Below are 19,024 nucleotides of genomic sequence, written 5' to 3'. Positions count from 1 at the left end.
GTCACCAGGACAACTGTATGTTCCTGCCTCTGCTGGAGAGGCACGTTGCTGTCAATCCCACCGCCATCAGCCACTCGGTGTCCTGGAGCTCTTCTCTGGCCAACAGCTTCCTCTCTGGAGACCTGGAGACAGACAGCGACCAACTCTCCGGTGAGTTTGCCAGCTGCACTTGTGAATCAAGGCTTTTAGAGGCATTACATCCATCTGAGATATGCACACACTTGTTAGGAATATTGATGCACTCATGTGTGTATAAATTATGAGGTTAACACTGAGAATTATAATTAATTCCTTCAGGAATACGGAGCATGTTGAATTTGTGATTAATCCATTCGTCAATTAGTTAAATTAAATGGACAACAATTTCAACTTGGATTATGAGACAATGTTATTGTCATTTTTAACTATTTTCTGACATTTTTAGACAAATATGTTAGTTGATTTATGAAAAGAAATAATTGATTGAATAATTGATAATGAAAATAGTTTGTTGACTTCAGAATGATGAGGTGGAAAAATATCTTTAATAATCTCCCTTCACATGACTTCTTCCCTGACTGAAATATTTAATTTCTAATTTTCCGATTTTGAAGCAGCTTATTACCATTATGCTCAAACTGTACTCATTTAGCAGTTATATTCTCATTGTTGACAGACAACATGTTTTTGACGCAAAGATGTTATGAACGCCATTTTGTTAAGAGGCTGGAACACCTGCATCTTGTCAAAAGTAGTTCATGATTTTATATTTACACGCAATGCATGAGGTGAATAACACACAGTGTGTGGTTCTCGGAGCATGGTGCTCACTACTGAGTTAATCATCTGTTCCACCACAAGGGGGCAGTATTTGATCGATCTAAAAGCCTTGCTCTCTGCAGCTCTATTATCTGACCCACATCTTTAAACTAACAGGCAGGAACAGAGGAGATAACATATTTAGTGGACCGACTTTATAAGAACTGGTTACTTATTTATTTATCACCCTAGTGGAATAAATGCATTTGCCTAATAGTTTGATGACATGTTATAGGGGTTGGCACGCACAGCCCTGCCACCAGCCCTCAATAAACCTCAAAGCTGTGGGAGGAGACGCATGCTGAGCTGCAAGAAAGCAGATGGTATTTGCGTCCATGACAGATGCTAGACTACTCCCCAGAATACCAGCAGAGACAGAGATTGATACACAAAAGTAGGACCACACAGACCAAACTGCAACCTGCGTTATTGTGACCCTTTGAAGACTGACCGCATCACAGCGGTCGCTTCAGTGTCTGCTCACATAGCGACAACATGAACAACACAGGGAATCCCTCTCGTGGGTTTCAGATCACAGATGGAGGTCCGCTGGTCTGTAACTCTGTGTGGTTGACATTGAGATGAGAGCATGACCTTGCAGATACACAACGATAAGATCTATGTTTGGTTGATGCTATGCAATTAAAGACCTAAGGCCAAAGGAGACAATACTGTGTGTTGGCTTCATATTGGTGCAGGATACCACATGAAGTGACGTGTGTGATGAATCATAACATGCTTCATGTTCCATGATGTTCTATGTCACATATAAATGTTAAAAGCAGTCAAAAACAACAGCAAAATGTGTAGGTGATGACAGACACACATCAGGGCTGTACAGTTGGCATCGTTCAAATAAATAAATAGATTGAAAATTACAAATTAAAACAAGATGACAAGGGAGAAACATCTGATTTTAAGTAAGACATTTTTTTTAATGTTTTAACATTAGGCTAACTACTGCAGCCATTTTAACACCCTGCTCAGTTTCCATGACTTAGGGCTACAATATTGTTGTGTAAGAGGGATCCCCCTGCTGCTACAGCAGGCAGCAGTGTGTCAGCAGCTGAGTGCTGTAGTGAGCTATAGTATTGATTGTTGTGAGTTTTTCTCACAGCCTCATAGTAGTTGATGTCTGCCAAAGCAAATGGTTCTGCCTTGAAAGGGTTGATGTTGATATATATATATATATATATATATATATATATATATATATATATATATATATATATATATATATATATATATATATATATATATATATATATATATATAGCATTTCTTTAACACAACTAGATACTGTCATCTGTGTTTTATGTTGATTTTAAAAATGTTTTTTCTGTTGATGTGTTATGTTTTATGTTGAAGGAAGTTTACATCATGTTCAATGGGTTTGATGTTCATTATTTACTTATTTCTTTTAATTATGTTTTTAGATTTTTTTTTTCCAAACATGTTTTAAATGTTCTGATACATACAAGTCTAAAGGGGCTGGTGGTGTTGTGGAATGTGAACACAGATGTTTTTTTTCTCTGACTGCAGTTTGTTAGTTAGCTCTGTATTTTACTACCTGGTAGTTCATTAGAACACGTGACGGCTACAAGCAGACGCGAGCACAAGTACAAGCAAGCGCGTGATTGATGACTCGATTCCCTTGTCTAAGATGCGCTGCCCCTTGTCATTTCCCGCAGTTTTTTTGGAGTCAGTAAATCAGGACGTGTGGCGATGGCGGGTGTGTGTGTGTGTGTGTGTGAGGGGGGGGGGGGGGGGGGGGCGTGTCCGTGCTAGGACCTCCCCCACCGTCCGTCACCATGACAACAGCCCTGGTGGTGGTGGTGGTTTGAGGAGCTTAGACAGGTGTTGCTGGGGTTTGCGCAGCGCCCGTGAGATCGTTTGGCAGGATGGGAGCCGCGAGCACATCGACGCTTCCCCACCACAGTTTCCCGAGTATTCTGCGACCCCGCTCCTCGTGATACGGAGTTCAATTAACGCTGGAAAGCAACTGACCGTCACGATGGTGCACCACTCGGGCTCCATCCAGTCCTTCAAGCAGCAGAAAGGTTGGTCGCTAATAATGGGATAATTTACACGTTGCGCTAATGAAGCATGTGTGCGCCGACTGTGTCGCGGGGCGACTTTTTCTTCTCCCGTTAGTTAGTTGGTGACGTTAAATGTCACTCTCGGGCATCGGACGCTCCACTTGCTGTGCGCGTGACGCAGAGTTGGAGGTCTCGCGCCGCGTCCTCCTCCTGCATGGAGCCTGTTTACGAACCTCGTGCCCACAGTCCATCACTTTATGTAACGTGACCTCGGGCATTATTTGTTTGGCAGGACGCTTTATAGATCCAATTAATGTGAATGTAATTACCATAAATATGATTCCATAGATCAAGAATTGTTTCTACTATTTCAAACCACGTTTGTTAAAATACAGTGGAAGGTTGCGGTTGATGGTGCACAAAAACAAGTCATGACCTTTCTTCATAAACAAGCAATGCAGATTTCTGAAAGGTGTTTGAACTTGCAGGGTTTTTTTAACTGCACTGTGTCGTGTCCATGTGCACCAGCAGGATGTACAAGTGCTGTGATTATGTTGTGGGTGCCTGGGCTCTGAGGAAAAGATGCAAACTGTTCCATACAAATCTGTTCAGGAGGAAGCAGAATAGTTTGTGCTGAAGGAGCTTGTCAAGAATAGCTGCACTCAGGCTTTGATTGTAGTATAAAAATGACTTGCTGACGTTAGAAGTTCCTGTCACTCAGCGACTTGCGAAAAGCATCAGACTCCAGTTCATGTTTGGGGTCCATTCGACACATTCGACAAATAATGACGTTTTGTATCAAAGTGGGTGGTGAAACACAGATATTTGGTATCCACACACATTTCTTAACATCTATAAATAAATACCCATCATGTCATCAATCTCTTTTATTCCAGCTTTATTACACGGCTGCGGCAGTATTGATTTTAAACCACAAGTAGGGCTTCTTTAATACTTTGTGTTAATTATTCATGCCCCGGCTGTCTAAATTTAGAGAAATGGTGGACGATCTTCTTGTTTTCATGCTGGCACAGGCTTTAAACGGGTAGCGATGCCCTCCTTTTGTTGAGGCACCTGGCTGAAGAGGATGAAAGGGTCCGTTCACTGGCCTTTGATGAGAGGAGCGGCTTGAAACCTCACGAGAGAGGGGATGCCCTGTGAAGGAGCTGTTGGCTCGTCTGCTGTAGCCCACGTCTCTTTGCTGGTTCTGAGTGTGAAAACAAACTGAGAGAGATGGACAAACAATAGAGAAGGGAAAGCATGTTATACACCAACAATAAACCTTTTTTCTTCTACCATTACAATCCCAAAAGGAACCGAGCCACATTAACCCACAATGACCTTGTTTTTTTCATTTTTTTCATTTTTATGAACCTCAAAACCAACTGCTGTCTGAGAATTCTTTCTTTCAACGGCTTAAACATTATGGAGTGAACCACTTCCTGGCTTCAACACATTGCACAACATGATATCAGAGCTTGAGGGCATGAGGGTCCACTCAATATTTCAGTGACTGCTAAGTGCGCCATTAAATTGAAGACAAAGAGGGTGTTGGCTCACAAACTCCTGCAAAAGCAAAAAATTGAAATGATATAGCCCTTCCTTAAACACAATCAGCAAAGCTGAGTGTTTTTGTAACCAGGAAGTGAAAAGCTTTCTTATTGTTGCTGCAGCCAAGAGTGTTATTGCCTTTATTGGTAATCAGTCAAATCTGAAAATTGATTGTAAATTGTAATGGGTTATTATGGTAGTTAAATATTTGTCTTTGCTAAGCTGAAGGTAAAAACGTGTTATTGATTGAAGACAAAACGGAGGATAGAAACTAATGGACTAATTATTAAGATTTAAGATAAAAATTACTTTTTGAAAAAAGGTCTGAAAACTAAAAAACGCAGCTCCATTTGGACTTCAAGACCAAAATGACTCACAACCATCTGATGTAACTCCAGGATTCAAGTGAATTAAAATGTTCTTTGGCAGACATAGCATGTGTCGAAACTTATCGAGAGATCATAAATGCAATATCTGCTAGAAATGCTTTGCTTTAAGCATATTGATATTTAAATGTAACCTGGTGTAACAATCGAATACTTCAGTCTTCAACAAAGCTTTGCTCACGTTTCGACATGTAATATTCTAGAGTTGCAACAATTATTGGATTTATCATCTAGTAGATTGAATAAATACATCTAATGAACAATTTTGATAATCATTAAAATCATTTTTCAAGCAAAAATGTGACAATGTGTTGCTTTTCTTGGTGTCACATGATAGTAAATTGAATAATTTAGGGCCTTTACATTGTTGTTTGGACAAAACATGACATTTACAGGCATTTTGTGCTGCAGGATATTGTGATAGACTTTTTTTTTACTGTTTGCTACTGTTATATAGACAGAATTATGTATTGATTTGTCAAGATTTTAATTGGCAGATTGATCAATAATGAAAATAATTGTTTCTTGCAGCCCTATCCCACAACATAAAACATAAGCAATAATACAAGCAACCAACTTCTCATATAGTTTCTAAAGAATCAATATTTAGTATGAAGCCATCTGGCTCAAAGTCTTCATGGAAACAGTTTATGGATTCTTTATTATAACAAAAGTGTGTGTTTGGTTTGTCACTGGGTTGGTTCACTGCTTCAGGATTCAGAGTCCTCTCTTCTGTTAGACTTGACTTTTTAACTCTGTGTGTGTGTGTGTGTGTGTGTGTGTGTGTGTGTGTGTGTGTGTGTGTGTGAGTGTGTGTGTGTGAGTGTGTGTGTGTGTGTGTGTGTGTGTGGTTATGTGTAAACCTGTGGTTGCACAGTCCTAAGCAGGCCACCTGTCCTCTTATGCAAGCAGGCAGATGGTTTCATGGAGACAGACATTACATATTTCAGTGCCGATTTAGGGAGAGCATATACAGTATCATCTGTGATTTAAACAGTCTGCTGTAGAATATTGGACATTAGGGAGACATTAGGAAGACATCAGTTGTATGGAAGCTGATCCAGTCTGTGTAAATTGTAGGTTGCGAGGTAGGCAACGAGTTTTCAAAAAGACAAAACAAAGAGGCTGTTTTGTTCTGCATGTGTGTGTCTTGCAGTTAGCAGCTTCAACACTTTCTCAGTCTTTAAATAGTCAGCGGTTGTTTTGTTGCTAGGTTATAAGAACAATATGGCAGAAGTTCTGCTGCAGCACAAAGTTATTGTGCCGCTCAATCACGGCTGAACAACACATTGACTTTGGCGATTTTTTTATGGAACTAAAGTGTTCTGCTGTGACCTTTTTAATGCTGGCTAGTATCTACTGAAGACATTGTAGTTTACACACACTCCCTGATGATGTGTGTATTGTGTACGCAAGGGCACAGCAGAGGCTTTGCGGAAAATCCTGTGACGTCGTAGAAATCACAAGCAATCAGGGGACATAAGAAGATAGTGTGATGTTTAAAGGGGTGGGGATGAGAGAGAGAGAGAGAGAGAGAGAGAGAGAGAGAGAGAGAGAGAGAGAGAGAGAGAGAGAGAGAGAGAGAGAGAGAGAGAGAGAGAGAGAGAGAGAGAGAGAGAGAGAGAGAGAGAGAGAGAGAGAGAGAGAGAGAGAGAGAGAGAGAGAGAGAGAGAGAGAGAGAGAGAAAATGTTTGTTTAATCTGCTCAAATGATGCAATCCAGATATAGTGCCAGGATTGTGTAATAAGGTCCTGAACCGTTTAAACGGAAGCTAAAAAGTGCCTGCTGCTCGGAGGTGGGTTCACGGTCACGCTGTCGGCCTCAGCTGCTCAAGATGGACAAGCAACCAAATGCAACAATGTCTGTGGAGCAAATTATTCGCTTTTTTATTGACAGTTTTTTCATCGAAGTTTTCTTTTTTGTTGATCTGTGGAAAAAATACTAATTACATCCACTTGAAAATGTCAAAGCAGGTGAATAATGTCATAGTCGCAGGATCACACTTTTTGTCTTTGTTTGTGAAAATGATCATCTCCTGATGCTTCATGTTCAAATTGCATAAAGTTTCAATTCAATAAGCAGTTTTGTGAAAAATAAGCAGCAATTGTCAAGTTAATATTTTACTTCTTTTAAATAGAAAATCAAATCATACACAATATTCTCTCTTTATCTGAAGCTACAAACCTGCAGTCACCCTATTAATTATGCTGTGATCAGCTAGAGCTTTGAATATACCTTTTTTTGTTGATTAACCGTAACCCTTAAAAAATGATTTTTAATATATTGTATATTGAACTCATCCCCTGTTCCTACCAACCAAAATTAGATTTTGTCAGATGAAGCTGCAGGAACAAAAGTGTTAAGGTTTATTTTCACATTTTCTGCCTGAAGAACTCTGCGATTCATTCCAGCGATCGCTCATCATTTCATACTTGTATTCTTGTATTTGGTCAGCAAAAATGATCTGTGTGCCTCGAGTACTCATGTAATATAAGAAGAAATGAGCTGAATATTCAGGAGCTGCTAATGATATCGTTCTAAATACTCCCTGTGAACTCGGCTCCGTCTCTGTGTTCTTTGATACGTTGCCAGGCGGAGGATGAAACGCACTCTAATTGCTTAGAGAAGGTTTCTGAAGGAGAGGCTGCCGGCCTCACCTCCGTCCTGCCTCGATGCGATAATTTATATAAACGCAGCGCAGCAGTGTTTTAGACCTGCTTCCCTTAAGCGTGTGTGTGTGTGTGTGTGTGTGTGTGTGTGTGTGTGTGTGTGTGTGTGTGTGTGTGTGTGTGTGTGTGTGTGTAGAGATTTTCTTCTTCTTTGCCTACTCTTTTATAGCAGGGATCCCCAAATGCACTCTGTAATGGGAAAGCAGTAATGATGTTTGTTGTGCATAAAACGATCTTGCTGCAGAGTGTTCTGGACTGAAAGTGTTATGGGCTGAACATGGATGAATTATTGAAGGTATAGAATGAGGATAGACAGAGGCATGATGGGAAACAACTGACCTGAATTCTCCGTTTGTTACTTTGCGCTACATCTTTGCAGAAAATGTATAAATTCTTAACTTTCTGCTCGGCTCTCTTGGTGAAATGACTAAACCCAGAAGTACCATTTTATTTTTTTACACCTATTGTTTTGCCTTATTTTCACAGCATTGCTTTGTTTCCTCTGATGTACAAGAGCCATTGATTGTAAAATCTGTGATGTCTTTTTGAAATTATATCATTGTTCTTCTCGCTGGCCCAGTGTGGGTTTGCGACAGCGATATATTCCCTTTTTATGATAATCCACAACCTCTACTTTCGTTGTTTGTCACAAGCAGAAACATTTGTAAACAAGTATGCAGCCACAATGATCTGTCATAGCCACACACATGCATGGACCAACAAAAAATCCTCTTAATCTCGAATCACAAGACCAGAATGGACACAGGAGGGATCCAAATCCCGGATCACAACCTCCCCTGAATCTCGCCCACCTCCCCCTCAGATGAGCCTGAGTGGGCATTTGTGAGAACGCACACACAGGGATTGTCGCCATGTACTTGTGTCATGCTGGTGTGACCGCCTCACAGCGGGCGTCCACTCCCTGGACCCCTGATGCGTTTTTTAAAATGATTTTATTCCTCTCCTGCGTCCGTCCTCTCTATGGATGCACTCTTTGCAGGACTCGGTATCAGTCCACACACACACACACACACACACACACACACACACACACACACACAGACACACTCATGCACAGGATTAACTTTCTCCTGATAAACCAGTTTTAGCCAGTGGACAGCTAGATTAAACGTAGGATTTCACATTAGATGAACCCTTTATATATTTATATAGACTCTCAATGCACTGTCTTCAGATTGTACGGCACAGCTGCTCTGACTGTAGTTCATGGTCTGCCAGCATCAGAGTCTCAGCTAAAGCTTTGCAACAGGGCAATGATTGTCAGATAACCAGTATTATGTCTTTAATATCCATTGAGGCTGAGAGATTTGACCAGTGAATATGTTTCATATACCTGCTCTGGAATTGTCATGGAAGCAATTTCACACAACTCCAACTCCGTCCAATTTGTGGGTCTATTTTAAGATCTGAGAGTCTTTTGGGACCTTGGAGCCTCACCCTACAGGCCCATTAGCTGGCTCTGCTTCTATGCATCATCTCAGACATGATGAGCTTTGCAGATGTCTGTTGGGATTATCTAGACCGGCTAGCGTCCAGTAAATGCACCTTTTTGATCTACACAGCAGCCAAGTATTGATCATACTGGTTAGAAACTGTGCACGTATATTAAATAAGCATGTGAATTGGTCTGAAGAGGGGATGCAGAGACTGTGAAATTGGCACTTTAGGCTTCTGGCCTTGTGAGAGGAAGCTCACATGGATTTGCCAGCCAGTCATAAAGCATGTTGTTGCTGAGAGAAACAAACCTTGCTCACTGGACCAGGAAATCTCTGGTTATTGCAGATGTAATTAGCACAATATGGCTCTCTAATGATAGTGTGACAACCTGTAGCTCAGGATTGATTTAAGTACAATATTCAATAAAATTGATTAAGTTATGAAAAGCAACAATGGGAATGTTAGTACACCGAGTAGAAATAATTAAAGCACCGGAAAATCAAGCTTTGATGTTGGCCTGAGGACAAATTTACTTTCCTACATGGGTAGATTGTTTAATTTAAAGTTGACTCTTTGTCCTAATTTGTTTGAGTCCTACTTTTTATATTTAAAATACTTTTAGTTCAAACTATTTTTTTAAATCGGTCTCCTGAGAAAATTTGGCTGCAAGCCGAATTTAGTTTACACATCAAGATTTCAACAGTTTTCTCTTTCTCAACAATGAATTGTGTCGCTCTTAGCTGGAGCTCACAACTTTCCTTCATTTCATGTCCGTGAGGCAGCACAGGAAATAAAGAGCGCGACCAGAGGTTCCCCTGAGCCCTGCAGCTCACAATCTTTAACTAGCTCCCTTCTCACCCAGCAGCACTGGGAAATCCCATTGGTATCAATGTCATGAGGCGAGTTATTGCACAGCTCGCAGCGCGCACTCTCAGGATGCGGAGAGTGAATTATCAATGCAGCTGCAGTTGGAAGAATTCCTTACTGGTGGTGAAACAAAGTCACGTTCCCATTTGAAAGAGCGCCTTTATTTCATGAGAGGAGGAGTGTGAGGAGCTGCAGAGGTCGAGCAACTGTGAAGGTCGGCTGCAATGCCACTGGACATTCATTATTGTGGTTAACCTCAGAGTTTCGCGATACATCATTACAGCGTCGTTGAAATAATCCTTCAACAATCTGTCAGCCCCGCCATCACCATATTGTCATTACTGCTGAAATAACCTTGAAAATCACCTCTGCTGGTATTTATAGAAATTACATGCTAATGAGAAAGATAACGGCACGCATGAATGCCGTTACTACATGTATCCTTGTGAAATTGGTTGCAGCATCATGCGGCTTTTCTTAAGGTGTGTGCTGATAGAAGAGGAGCGCTGCTGGATTTAAAACACATTAACACCACTATAGCCCATAAAAGGAGGGACCAGTGACTTCTCTCTCCATTTTTTCCACTCTCTCTTCTTATTAGTTCATGCTTATTTATGATCTGTTCATGCACAGATCATGAATAAGTCTTCTTACAATTTATTTTTCTCCCTTCTGCTTACAATACAGTCATTTTCATTTTTTTGTAAGTGACGATAAGATGAGAAATGACAAACCAAATCAAGCAACAAGATCAATCATTTAATGTAAATATGCGCTTAGTTTCCAACAAACCAAACATAACTTTCATTTTGACATTTACCTAAAGAAATTGATTAACATATTTAATGTATTGCAAAATATTTAACTACTGTATAAACACATAAATATTAGTGAATGCAGCGTTGCATTAAAGTGCTGTCACACTTGCATTAACTATTTGGCATCAGCTGCTTCAAGTGGTACTCAAGTTTAAAAAAATTGAAAATCTTAAAGAAGGGTCCAAATGAATGCAGCAGAGTCATCCTGACTGTTGTTGTCTATCATGGACTCTGATCCCACAACACTGGACCCTGTGTTTCCAGTAACACAAGCCAGTTGGGGTTTGAGTGAAACCTTCCCTGCCTTGTGAATTCCTGCGTCTTTTAAACTCCAAGGCCTCAGTTTGTTTGGGTTTCCTGTTCTGAAAGTGTTGTCAGAGACAAGCCTGAAGACATCCTCATGGTTGTTATAGCAGACATTATTAAGCTAACTTTCAGAGCTATACAGCGATGCTTCACACAACTGTTTTCACATGCTGAGTACTGCCTCAAACAAACGTGTTCTTTCATGCGTCCCTATCAGCGGCTGCTTCATCTCCTGTTTGGTCACAGGCTGACTAGTGACCGGTCATACTCATGCAGCCATGATGACCTGACACTCCTTCCTGACTACTCTGCTGATACCTTCATGGCATTAATGCCATTTGCTGTTGGAAGTCGCAGCCTTACCCCAACCTCATCCTTATGTAATATATGTATTTTATATTGCTGACTCTAGTAAGATTTAAGATTTAATAATACGTATGTGTTTCAGCAGAGCTTTGCCAAAGATCATAGCCTAATCCAATCCATTCTTAAGTGCAAGTGTCTCTGACCAAATTCTATTTGTATGTGTTTCTTATTTTTCAGTGTAAACATGATATAAATGTATGATATGTCAAATATATAGTACTTAGTTGTATAGTTCTATTTATCTCTGAAGATTTGTAAAATGACCCTTCTGACCGTCCCTGTCATCCTCAGGCATGCACACCAGCATCAGCGAGATCCTGAAGGAGAAGAGCCTGAAGCCGTCTCGCCGCAGCCTGCCCTGTCTGGCTCAGAGTCAGACTCATCCAATCAACCTCAACCACTTCCTGTCGGTGCCTCTGAGCCCGGAGCCCAAACCAGAAGTTGAGGATCTGAGTCAGAGCATCAGCACGTCCTGCAGCCTCCTGCCCCCGCAGACAGGTCAGTCTTCTGAGAGAAACCTACTGTCATCTTCCTCAACCGGTTGCTAGAGAAGACGCTTCAGTCACGAGTTTGCTTTGTATCTTGGAAGAATCTGCAGTGCAGAGTCAACGTAACAAAAGCCTTTTTACAATTACTTCTTTTATCCTATGCAAATGCAGTATTACTTATACTTACTTACTTACTTACTTACTATATATATATATATATATATATATATATATATATATATATATATATATATATATATATATATATATATATATAATCTTTTATTAGTCCTGCAGTCGGGAAATTGCAGGATTACAGCAGCAGACAAGTAAAGTGCACACAAGAGACATACTTAAAAACAAGTAATATAAATACAAGAAAACAGTAATAAAGTAATATTTTTTCTTTATGGCATCTTACACCCGACAAATGCTCAATAGCATTAAACTTGAATATTAATCAGCTTTGTACGCAGCAGTCATGTGGTCAATCAAAAGCTTAAGCTCTTTTTCCTGCTGTGTGTTCATGCAGAGTGTTAAAGGGAGCCTTTAACAGGAGATAAATCTCATATCTGTGATGCACACTGTTTATTTTGTCTGTATGTCGTGTTTCATCATTCGCGCCAGACTCTGCATGGACTGTATTGTTGTTATGCTCAACAGGAACAGAGTTAGTTGCAACACAGATTGTGTTGTTGGTGATAATGTTGGTGACGTTTACGGCACGTGCACACTACTGATTTAGCAGATTGTGATGATGCTGCAGAGGATTTATAAAACAGTCACATGTGTCTGGTGCACTTTCAGAGGCAGTGAGAAAGTGTGGAGAAAAATCCGTTGCAAGAAAGAAAAAAAAACGCCTGTTGAAGAGTCAAATTAATATCTTCAATAATATTCAAAGGTCATTGACAACGAGGGCTCTAGCACAGGCAGGACTTCAACGTGATGCTATTTTCATGACCTTGAGATGCCCTTTCCCCAACCCTCTGGTATTTCGCTGCTGATTGGAGCGTGAACAAGTGAGAAGGGAGATGCAGATGAGGCAGCACAACGTGAGGTGTTGCTATTTTAGTGAAGAGTGACACCTTGTTATTGTGCTAAAAATAGACGTCTGAGGAACAGGTTTTCTCTTGGCTAGAAGACGAGGTGCAGACAGAAGGAGAGAGTGAAGACAGACCATCCAGCTTCTGGTTGTGCACCGATAGATATGTTTGACTGGTTTAACTAAGCTGGGTGCACTTCTACTGGAGATTTAACCCAAAATGTAACGCGTTTACTTTCACTGTTATCGTACTAGATTGACTGTAGCCTACACTCATGTTATGATGCACCTTAAACTGAAAATGCTTAAATAGATTCACATTGCAGTGGCACTTTACTGTGTGAAAACAGAGCACGATCCAGCAGCATAAATTCAAACCGCTTTGGATTCTTTACAGCACCTCATGTTGCCAAAGGTTCTTAGTCATTTTTTCAGCACAGTTGACACTTTATTTACCAAATACAAATGGATTGTATTGGCGTTTGGTGCAGAGGAAATTCATATTGCTGTCTGAAAACAAGACACATCACCACAAACAGTTACCCAAAACCTTCCTGACTAAAGCTGTGCTCTTTTGATATTTATTTGTACTGGATGAATGTTTTTGTGTGGTGGATAATAGATATATTCTTCCACTTAATTACTATGACATCAAGAGCAATGTTATGTTGCTCATATCATGTTATGGGGACTTTTCGCTATTTTGTGGCGATATAGATATTGTAAAGATTAACAGTTGTGATCTCCACATAGACAAAAGATAGGACAGTTTTCTCTTAATCCTAGCCTGGATCAAAATGCTGATTAAAATAAAACTAAAGAAAGGAGGGGGGGATACCCTGTCACAGCTAGTGATTTTGCATTAAAACTTATTTATTACTGTCCAAGGGCCAATAAGGTGCACAAGGCTCGAAATTAACTTCAGTTACTTAATTAAGCTGTTAAGTCTTGGTGATTCTGTGAAGTGCTAAAAAAAAAAAAGCTAATGAATGCAGCTTTTTTTTCCACACATATTGCCATAACAAAGAAATGTTAGGCATTGATATTGTTTGAATGGTTTGATATTTGTACACTTGATCTCAGCCCAGCACTGCAAACATCTTCTAAACTGCAAGCTTACTGGAAGTAAATTAGACTCATTTGACTGGAGAAATTAGCCAAGCTGTCACACATAACGTGTGCTGCAAAATGATAAATCTCCATATAGCTATGGGGTGCAAACCATGTCATGCCAATAGTGCATGTATTCGGAGATTTAGACCCAGTGAGAGGGATTGTTATGCCTACTAAATCTACTTTCCTCCCCATAAAAGCAATACATTCTACACCAGACTGAAAATGGAAAAGCCTCCATATTGTGTTGCTCGTCAATTAGGCAGACGTCTTCTTGTTTGTGGCAAAGACCGGCAATCTGATAAGGTTCCATAACACTCAGCTTCCATAAAAGGAGTTCTCAGTACATTATGCATTGTGTCTAGCCTCACAGTGTGGGTTTAACAAAACTTTATTTTGTTTGCGCACATCCGTGGGATGAAAAAAGATTCAGGAAGAAAGGAAACCGGATTGGCCCTCTTTCAACATTAGTGCTGAATTACATTAAGGCGTTGCTCTTAATGTGGCGCCCACTTGTAACTGACTTTGATTTAGCTTATTTCAACGTTGGCAATTGAAATAAGGAAAATATTGAGTGAACCAACAACGGAAGACTTGATGCAGATAGGATGTTTTTTGTGGTGAGTTACCAGTTCAATAACATGTTGTGTCTGTGTGCAGCAGAGGATGGAAAGGATCAGTACGTGGAGGAGTCGGAGGTGACGTGTGAAACCAGGAAAGACGAGTCAGTCCCCCTCCAAAAGCCTGTCACACGTGTTAAATTAGAGGCCCGGGCAGATTCAATTCAGGTAACACTCCCAGTAATCTACAATTATCACTACGACTGTTCATAGCTACTATGTTATCGCAGAGAAGCTTCACACATTAGCAGGCCTGTGTTTTGCATTTGCACCTGAAATTCAAGTATGAAACATTGTCTACAGGGAAAGAATCGACCTCGGTCCTCCGGGCTGTTCTTCCGAGATGGAAAAAAGCATATTGACTACATTCTGGTTTACAAGAAGTCCAGTCTACAGGTGGAAAAGAGGTGCACCTTCGAGAAGAATCTACGTGCTGAGGGTCTAATGCTGGAGAAGGAGGTAAAAAACATGTTTGCTTTCAGAAGACTTTCATTCCTTCGATTTCTCAACTCAGTTCTCAAACACGTTTCTTTTTAATCTGAAAGCCCTCGTTGACGAACAACGACATCATGTTTGTGAAGGTCCACGCTCCTTGGGATACGCTTTGCAAATATGCAGAGCAGATGAACATCCGAATGCCTTTTAGGTAACCGTAGTTTGTAAAAAAAAAGATTTAGCCTTTAACGCTGTTATTTTTAAGTGGCTGCCGACTTCAACCAGTCTCTGATATGTTTTTTTATTTTCATTCTTTAAGGAAGAAATGTTACTTTACGGACTGGAAGAGCAGAACCTTGGGCAGGTAAGTTATAGGATGTAGGATTATTTTCTTCTGTTGATTTGTGGGGGCAGGAAGCTGGATGCTTCAGTGCCTCTAATGAAATATGTGAGTAGCAAAGCGGCGAGGCTTGAGTTGTGATGTGAGCTTTGGATGGAGTTTCAATACGTTATCACTCCCCTCAGAAGAGAAGGTTTAAATCAAACCGTCACTGTCCTTTTTAACCCAACCGCTGAATGAACATCAATTAATCCAGGATTAATCAACCCTTTACACAGACCATGAGCAAATAAACAATATGTATAAAGTCTGGGATTATATATTTAAATTAAAAAGTCACCCGTCATGTGCAGTACGGAAAAGTAGCAATAAAAAAAATCAGCAATTCAGTGCAGGTGACTGATGCACTGTTAGATTAAATTGACTTGATTCATTAAACTTTACAACCTCTTCAAAAGGCACATCATCATGCAAGGCAAAGACATTGTTAAGAGTACAATACTGTAACCCTGACAGTGCTTTTCTATGAAAAGCTTGTAGTTTTTCACTCAAATAACTGGAGCTGCACAGGCTGATTAGCATACTATTTTTAGAGAGACGCACTAGCGCTTTGATGTAATGTGAGTTTACCGAGCTTCTGCACAGGACTCCACATTTCCATCTTTTAATCTCACTGGAATGCAGATGGCAACACAAATCCAAGAAAAATGTTTATATCAGCATCTTTTGTTTGAAAAACCTTTCATTAACATACTGCGTATGTATGTAAATTATCTTCTTTTTTTTTTCAAAAGTCTCTTTTGCTTCTGAGGCCCGATCAAACTTTTCTCAACATTTACTCAATTTAGATCTTACTGTGCGTGATGCTGATCCTACATGAACGCAGCATTTTCTGTTCAATTTAAAGCAGGTTTTCATGTAATTTAGATGCTTTGGTTTTGCTTGTGCTCGGCTCACTGGTATGAAGTGGCCAGGACTCAGTTGGGAAAAGATGTGATGCTTCCATGCATCAATCAGGATCCAGCAACGTTTGAGTTTAGATCAGACGACAATTGTTTCTTTAGTCCATTTCTGATCAAATCTGGTCAAAACACACTCAGACGATGAGAAAACATAGCAGAATGTATGACTGCAAAACACTTAATACAAAACATATTGGAATGTGTTGCTTATTTATTCATCAGTATTTACTATTATAGATACATTTATTTGATTTGAAACCACGTTTTGCGGGCTTTAAACCTGTTCTTCATTAATTTCTCAGTATTTCTCCGTGATGAGAGGTAATGTAAATATGGTTTGAGCCACAGCAATGAAGGCAGACATTTATTTGTCAACCTGAGCCCTTGTCATGCTTTGAATAGGCAACAGTTAGAGAGGTGTAATATTACTGATCTGTAAAGACTCCTGGTTTTTATCCAACTGAAAACATGGTGTGACTCATACTGCTTCCACCCTTTGGCTGTGTAATTCTGTTGACATTTCATCATACAGATCTATCAATAAACTATTTATCACAAAAACATTGTGGAGTAGAAAAGTTGAAGGAGTTGACAACATATATAATTTTGAATGTATGGGTAATATTTTTATTTCACCATGACATACAGTATCATATGCACATTCTACTGCTCGGATGACACACATACCTACGCACACAAAGCAGACGAAGATCACACAGGCAAGAATCACTCGCCCACCTGTCCAACTGAGAACAAAACACTTTTGTGAGAGCCATCTTAGTCATTGTGAACAATGGGGAGCATTATGATTTTCTTCGAGCTCCTGCAGTCACCAAACTGTTGCTCTAAAGAGAAAAATAGGCTTTGTGTATTTACTAATGGTCCTCGCTAACTCATGTCCCAGTAAAGCTGAACAAATTGACCGCGTGCCGGTAGTAACGGCTTGCTGGGTTGATATCATTACTTTATTTACCATACCTGTCGCTTTCAAAACAACATTCATAAAAAGCTTTCTGTTTTCACCCATAAATCCCCTTTATATTCATTTAATCTATATCAGAGCCGAGCTTGACAAATTAAAGCTCTCCAGCAAATCTGCAGAAGCAGTGGGAAAATATTACCAACGGACGTTTAGCTCTCGGGATGTTAATGTTGGTCTGTTGTTTGGTCTTCTCCGTTGTTCCAGACTGATTATCTCTGCAACTATTAGATGGATTGGCATGATATTTTGTACACACTATAGTGGTACCCTGAGGATATATCCTATGTAATCCCCTGACTTTTTGATCTCGATGGATTTCTTTGAAATTTGCTCCTGACATTCAAATCCTTATTTGTGCAACACTTTGGTTTATGACCAAACACCTGCAAGTTAATGACATTCCCATCAAGCCTCCGCCTTGTTTAGTGCTAATAAGCAAATGTTAGCAGGCTAGCACGCTAAATGAGGATGATGGACGTGGTAAACATTATACAGGCTTAACACCAACACGTTAGCGTTGTCATTGTGGGCATGTTCACATGCGGATGTTAACATTGAGCTCAAAGCACCACTGTGACTATGTTTGCTTGAATGTAAACTTTTGAGTTGGAATACATTGTCATTTTTAAGAATGACTTACTTACGAAATTAGGTTAGTTGACATAAATATTTTGATGTAAACAGCTTTGAGTACTGTTTCACGGTGTGTCCTGCGATTAGAAAGGTGGCTGGAAAGGAGAGGCGGAGAGACAGATTGTGACAATATCATTAAAAGAAGATACAGTTTAGGAAATCAACTGGTCTGAAACCATCACTGGAGTATAAAATAAAAGTGTATTATTCTCTGAATTGAATTTAAATGTTATCCTTGATTGTTGACGCTCATGAGTCATGAGCAAAGTAAAAAAAATAATACACGAGTCTGCAGCGTGATGCCTTCAATGCGCGTGTGTGCATGTGTGTGTAAACTTTATTTAAGTGGGTGTGAGGCGGTGCAAGCTTGTCAGGGTTGTGTAGAGGGAAGAAAAGGTTAGGAGCCACTGTTCCACATCAAAGAAAACAATCTTCATGTTAATCTGTGCTGCTAATCCGGTTTTCTCTGTACGTCTGTGCAGCAGATTTCATCTGAGATGTCGTCAGATAAAAAGCTGGCTTCCCAGAAATCCCATGAAGTTGGACAAAGAGGCCTTGCCTGACCTGGAGGAAACCGACTGCTACACAGCACCCTTCAGCAGAGCTCGCATGCATCAGTAAGGAGGACATGCACTCAGTCATTCATGCATCATAAAAGCTCACGCACATGATCAGAGGGTCGCATAATGAGAGCATCTGTACCTGTAGTGTTATATGATATTCATCCTGCTCTGTATCGAGTTCCCCTCTTATCCATCACATCCCTTCAGTTCTTGAGCTCTGGATGTAGAATTTTTAAAAAAAACTGCTGCCTTGTATATTTTATAGCTTTGAGTCAGAACTCAGAATGATAAAAACAAGCTGATCATAAATAAGATATTGAGATACAGTAGTAAATATTCATTAATTCGTATTTCTCCACAGCTTCTTCCTGTTTTTTTCTTTTTAATTTTTTTAAAAACTTTGAAGAAAGGTACCATCTCATCTCATTTGTCAGTGAATCATCTCTAATTTTCCTTCGCTTGTCAGCCTTGACGTTTCTTTTTAAAATAGCGATGCTACGAGAATGAATACAAACCCACAGATTGAGTTTTAATGAGCTTTGCATCATTATAAGCTCAGCTCCCATTAGAATCTGTGACTGGATGATA

General features: G+C 40.0%; 1 protein-coding gene across 4 annotated transcripts in view; it reads left to right on the top strand.

Annotated features, from left to right (window-relative positions):
* The window catches only part of ano3 (anoctamin 3), a 32,615-nt gene continuing 13,591 nt past the window's right edge, over window positions 1-19,024 (top strand). The window contains exons 1-7 of one of the 4 annotated variants that reach the window (XM_068603717.1): window positions 1-150; window positions 11,550-11,756; window positions 14,565-14,689; window positions 14,825-14,980; window positions 15,067-15,167; window positions 15,276-15,320; window positions 18,356-18,490. In XM_068603717.1, the coding sequence (XP_068459818.1) occupies window positions 18-150; window positions 11,550-11,756; window positions 14,565-14,689; window positions 14,825-14,980; window positions 15,067-15,167; window positions 15,276-15,320; window positions 18,356-18,490 (902 nt within the window). In that variant the 5' untranslated portion in view covers window positions 1-17. Of the gene's footprint in view, window positions 151-2,627; window positions 2,859-11,549; window positions 11,757-14,561; window positions 14,690-14,824; window positions 14,981-15,066; window positions 15,168-15,275; window positions 15,321-18,355; window positions 18,491-19,024 lie in introns of those variants that run through there. The other 3 variants (XM_068603716.1, XM_068603719.1, XM_068603718.1) reach the window with 3 other exon arrangements.

The sequence above is a fragment of the Clinocottus analis genome, unplaced genomic scaffold (genome assembly GCF_023055335.1).
Source record: "Clinocottus analis isolate CAN_PGR_092001 unplaced genomic scaffold, fCliAna1.0.p SCAF_6, whole genome shotgun sequence".
NCBI classification, from domain to species: Eukaryota; Metazoa; Chordata; class Actinopteri; order Perciformes; family Cottidae; genus Clinocottus; species Clinocottus analis.
This window is presented reverse-complemented; position numbering and strand designations above follow the sequence as displayed.